The sequence below is a fragment of the Lotus japonicus genome, chromosome 1 (assembly GCF_012489685.1).
Source record: "Lotus japonicus ecotype B-129 chromosome 1, LjGifu_v1.2".
Lineage (NCBI taxonomy): Eukaryota > Viridiplantae > Streptophyta > Magnoliopsida > Fabales > Fabaceae > Lotus > Lotus japonicus.
This window is the reverse complement of record NC_080041.1, coordinates 17,451,101-17,454,120: the sequence shown is the minus strand read 5'-3', so window position 1 is coordinate 17,454,120 and position 3,020 is coordinate 17,451,101. Positions and strand designations below refer to the sequence as shown.

Here is a 3,020-nt window from a genome sequence, read left to right as displayed (position 1 = left end):
GACAATTAAGGTCATATTTTATTAGTGAGAGTGAAGAAGAAAATTGAGCCACCATTTGTAATTTGTATAAGTATCAACGAGATAATACTCTCATTTTGTGATGGACAGTTTGGTCAATTTACACCTACAAGTTCCACAATTATTATTTAACATTTTAACATTTAAACCCTCATTGGCATTATTATGAGTTCACCTTCTAATGTTTGCTATATATTAAGAGACACATATGCACACAACTCACCCCCTCCAACTTTCCCATGTCATAACAACTCATAAATTTCAAAGCTTGAAACAAGAGAGGGTTTGTGAGACTTCATCCAAACCCAGATCAGTTTCTTCTTATTAGAACAAAAATGGGCAACAGCTTAAGGTGTTGTTTGGCTTGTGTTCTTCCATGTGGAGCTCTTGACTTGATCCGCATAGTCCATTTGAATGGCTATGTAGAAGAGATCACACGCCATATCACAGCTGGTGAGGTTCTGAAGGCAAACCCAAACCATGTTCTGAGCAAACCTAGTTCCCAAGGGGTTGTTCGCCGGATTCTGATCCTGTCGCCGGAGACCGAGCTCAAGAGAGGCAGCATATACTTCTTGATCCCGACGTCGTCGCTGCCTGAGAAGAAACAGCGGCGCGTGAGGGCAAGCGCCGCTGCCGCTTCCAAGAAGAGCAAGAAGTGCAACGATGATACCTCCTCCTCATGTTCACAATCACAACAGTGTGGGACTGAGGAGAAGAAATGTTCCCGGCGAGATCGTGGGCACCGCCGCCTCGAATCGTGGCAGCCTCATTTGGAGAGCATCACGGAAGACTAGAGTGTCAGCTGGCCGGTGCCGGAATCTGGCATGCCGGAGGGGACTTGGAACCAAAAGATGTGATTCAATAATTGAATTGTTAAAATATAGCTAAATGACATTTTTCCTTTTTTTTATTATATATAAAGAAAGCTGTATGTGAGTATTTAATTTTGTGGATAAAAGGCTACCTTGCTTTGCTATTTGATTCTTCATTTTGATTTTCTTTGAATTTTTTAATCTTTTAGTTTTGGGCTTCAGTTTATCAAATTATAATAATTTCGGTTCATATATACAAATTAACGAAAAGGAAATAATGGAGTGGTGAAGAGTATCAAATTTCTTCTTTTTGTGGTCACAGGTATATTTCACATAAAGTACTTATATATGTTCAAATTATATGAAAATTCATATCATGGTAGGGTTAGCTAACTCTTTGAATTAATGTTTTTTCTATTCATAAAACTCGAACTCATCATCAATACATTACTTAAGAGAATTCAAGCATATTCGTAGGTAGAATTTCAAGTTTCTTTCTATCTTAAATATTTGAAATTCTTGTCTATCTATTTAAGAGGTGAATAAGATTTCAGGGTTCTCTTAAGAGTGGTTTTGTTTTGCCTAAATAATCAACTTCCAATTGTTTAGATCCATATATACATATCCCAATGATTAAGCATAGTTTGAATTCGGATATTTAATTGGAACATGCATGTTAGGCACACATGTCTCCACATTGAATGTATTAAAAAATAATAGAGGCCCAGGTTGATATTATTTCAATTACTGATTGGTAGGCTAAAGTGATATATATATGCTACTTTTAGGTGATGAACAGTTGTAATCGGAACAAACTATGTCCAAATAATTGGAAAATGAACATGTATATTGTATTCATGCCAAGAAGTCAAAGTAAAATCATTTAAGACATTTTCTTATGCAACAAGGGAGGAAGTATAGATTATGTTACAATTAAGGCTAATGATTATATGCAGTCTAGGGTTAGATGTTCATATCTAAAATTTTAAACGTCAATTTATGCTCGGTTAGTGAAACTTAGTTGGCCATTGATACATACAAGGGTTTAGTGGAAACAAAATGGGTTGACCCGCCCTTGTCAATCCACGTAGAACAAGCTAGTATCTCTCAACCCGCATTTAAGAAGTGAGTTTAATAATGTGCATTGTCATATTTTACAGGGGTTGGCGATCGAGTTGATGATTCACCAAAAAATGAAAAAAAAATAATTGAATGTAAGTAATTACATTTATAATTGTGTGGGTTGGCTGACTGAAAACAAAAAGATGTCGATTGGCCCACCTAAAATAATTTTAAAATAAAAAAAATATGAAAAATAATGTAACAATTGTTACATTTAAGAATTAAAAAGTAACCAATCTAACAGGTCATGAGTCCGCTCCACCCCGTCATCAACCAGCTTCTTTGGTGGGTTAGACAAGCAAGTTAAAACGAGTACGTAGATTTAGAAACCCATCCCGCACCGACCAGTTTTGATGGTTTTGCGCTTCCTACCCTTTTTGTCCTCCTAGGTTTGGCGTTAATGTAACTCTTTTTCAGTTTAATTTATGAGTAATGTTTAAGAAATTCATAATTAATGAACATTGATTTACAACATAAAACACAATCATAGTAACTATATTAATTATTTTTTAGTCCTTGACTAGCTATTAATCATAATCTATAATGTTGTATCTTGATGAAAATAAACAGATAAATGATAATGTAAAAAAGAAAATAGCTGGAAATTAACTTTTGATTGATGAATGACTAAACACGTACTATTGAAAGGGATATGTAATTAAATGATAGTATTTAATTATTGAACCATTGTTTTCTTGGATCGATTATACTTTTGAAAGAAACAGTCGACTAGAAAAAGATAGATGGGTAGAAACACTATAGAGGAGAAAATGATGGAACTTGGTAGAAACATTTGGCGACATGACCACGCTTCTCAGCCAAACAAGCTGGCATATCTTCCTTAACTTATTCCTAATTAGTTACTCAGAACTCAGAGTTATTCACGTGGATTCCCTCTCCTCACTCCCATACCAATAATAGACAATTCTTTTGCACATCCCTTACTCATCAGACTCCAACTCATTACTCATCCAAATATTATTATTTTAGGTCGATTGGACCGTACACCTACTTTGGTTTCACTCCTCTAAATCATGTTCATAGATCGATGCAGATTTGTTTTAGTGA

The 3,020-nt window shown here is 35.1% G+C and overlaps 1 protein-coding gene across 1 annotated transcript; it reads left to right on the top strand.

Annotated features, from left to right (window-relative positions):
• Nucleotides 1-225: 225 nt before the first annotated feature.
• On the top strand, nt 226-994 carry LOC130731667 (uncharacterized). Its single transcript, XM_057583927.1, has one exon. The coding sequence runs from the start codon at nt 354-356 to the stop codon at nt 810-812; it is 459 nt and encodes a 152-aa protein (XP_057439910.1). The 5' UTR covers nt 226-353; the 3' UTR covers nt 813-994.
• Nucleotides 995-3,020: the final 2,026 nt, after the last annotated feature.

Excerpts from the sequence above, each read along its gene's own strand:
- LOC130731667 (XM_057583927.1), top strand. The coding sequence starts at position 354 with ATGGGCAACAGCTTAAGGTGTTGTTTGGCTTGTGTTCTTCCATGTGGA.